Below are 2,340 nucleotides of genomic sequence, written 5' to 3'. Positions count from 1 at the left end.
TTTTGAGTGTTAATCTTTCAAAATTGATAGTCACTAATAAAGTCTATCAGTGATAGCCACTAATATTTTCTATCCTTGATAGCTTAATCTTTGATGATTTCTTTAACAGTTAATATCCACTCATAGAAGTCTATCATTGATAGCAAACTCAGTGAATTTAATTAATAAAGTTGAACCTCGAACTAAAGTATAAGTAGAATGTCTAGAAATTATCACTAATAGCATATTATCAATGGTAGGAGCTATCAACGCAATACTGATAACATGTTATTTGATGGTAAAAAGAAATGACAGAAGTTATCTTTGACAGCATGTTATTAATGACAGAAGCTATCTCCGATAACTATAATATAAGTGATATTAGTGATATCCATATATCGATCAGATCAATGATATAAAACTCAATTCTTTTTTATGAAAGTCTATCATTGATAGCCACTGCTAAAAGTTATTAGTGATAACCACTAATTGAAGCTATCAATGATAGTCATAGCTATCAGTGATATCCGTTTATCAGTTACATGACTTAAGTATATATCAATAAAACGAATCATATTAATGATATTGGTGATTATGACTTAGGTATATATCAGAGATAGTCACCTATAGACCTCTTATTGATACACTTCTATCACTTATAACTTTAAATGTTAATATTTGAAATATGATAGTTTCCTTTCAAAAGTTGACAAATACTTATAAAAGTCTATCATTAATATATACTAATAGTCTTAGATGTTAATATTTCAAATTGATTCCAATTGATTAAAGTGTATCGATAATAGTCATTGAAAACTGACAGCAAATTGAAAGGTGATATCTATTAATATTTATCAAATTGAAAACTACCATTGATAGTTGCTATGAGCTGCTATTAGTAATTGTTTTTAATTTGAGAAAATTAAAATGGTGGACTGCGTATGGGCTTTTTAATCATTTACCTCTATAACTAACACCGATAGGCTATCAACGATATCTAGCGCTAATTTTGTGTCATATTCTTAATATGTTTATCCTTGTTCTATATTTTTTATTATTTTGAATCTAATTGTTATTTGTGAACCAATTGTCCTATTATTATGTAAGGCATGCATGGTAAAATTAAAAGGTTTAAATTAATACCATTGGAATAGTTTAGTGGAATAAATTTATATTTTTCACTTGAAAGTTCTAAATTAGTTTGATTGAATATGTTCCCTTTGTCAGACAAGCATTCATCCAATCCTTGCTCCAACTGACAAACCCTTTTTCTCTCTCTATAAATACCATTTTCCTCTCTCTTAATTTCTCCCCAACAAAATCCTTTCTCTCTCTCTCTTCATTTTCAAATCCTCTGCAAAAACCCAACTCTTGCTCTGTTTTCTCTGTAATCAATGGACGCGATTCTGAAGAAACAACGCCGTCATCTATTGCCCAACTCGGCTCACCCGGCGGCCATGGCGCTTCACACAGCTTCTCACTCCATTTCAAAGCCCAAACCCAAGATTCGTATCATTCACATCTTCGCACCGGAGATCATTAAAACCGACGTCGCCAATTTCAGAGAGCTCGTTCAGAGACTCACCGGAAAGCCCGCCACCGCGGAGGAGAAGATTCTTCCAGAAGAAATTCAGCCGGAAACGGTGGCGGTGGCGAGTATTGCGGCGGCGTTCGATGATCGGAAGACGGAGATGGGCGGCAGCGGGGGGTGCCGGAGAGTGGTGAAGAAGGAAGACCGGGAAGAGGACGAGGAGGAAGGAGAAGATGAAGAAGAGGTGTTAAACGACGTCGTTGGGATGTGGAACGACGTCGTTGGATTTGAAAGTTTTATTGAAGAATTGGGTGAATTTCCGTTGCTTCCTTCGGCTCATCAAATAATGCATGGTTTTGAAGAAACTCAATTTGCTTAATTTTTTTTTCTCTCTCTTTTTTTTTTTTTTTTTTTTTTTTTTTTACTAATTAGTCTCCAATTTTCTGTGGTTAATTATTATTACCGTAACTAATTACCATTTGGGTTTTCCCCTTTGAATCACTTAATTTGTTCCCTTTTTTTTTTTTGTATTAAATGGTCTGTTTATGTGGGAAAATATACGTTTTTTCTTATTTTTCACATTTTTTTTGTTCTAGACCTTTTTAGCTTGTTTAACTCATTTAATTGGTTTTTACATTTTCATTTTTGCTTCTTAATTTTCTAATCTCTCAATTTTCTTTTATTGGTTTCATTTCGGCCTCTAGATAGATTTAATCTAGTTTATAATATTGAGTGGTAAAAGCAAAAAAGAAAAAGGATAATGACAAAAAAATGAGGGATTTGATGAGTCGGTTAGGTCTTATCTCCTTCTCGTTTTGTCCTCGTGTGTT

General features: G+C 33.1%; 1 protein-coding gene across 1 annotated transcript; it reads left to right on the top strand.

Annotated features, from left to right (window-relative positions):
• The first annotated feature begins 1,231 nt into the window (after nucleotides 1-1,231).
• On the top strand, nucleotides 1,232-2,089 carry LOC120092126 (VQ motif-containing protein). Its single transcript, XM_039050339.2, has one exon. The coding sequence runs from the start codon at nucleotides 1,374-1,376 to the stop codon at nucleotides 1,887-1,889; it is 516 nt and encodes a 171-aa protein (XP_038906267.1). The 5' UTR covers nucleotides 1,232-1,373; the 3' UTR covers nucleotides 1,890-2,089.
• The last annotated feature ends 251 nt before the right edge of the window (nucleotides 2,090-2,340 follow it).

This window comes from Benincasa hispida, chromosome 11 (genome assembly GCF_027475165.1).
Source record: "Benincasa hispida cultivar pf3 chromosome 11, pf3_genome.v1.1, whole genome shotgun sequence".
NCBI lineage: Eukaryota > Viridiplantae > Streptophyta > Magnoliopsida > Cucurbitales > Cucurbitaceae > Benincasa > Benincasa hispida.
This window is presented reverse-complemented; position numbering and strand designations above follow the sequence as displayed.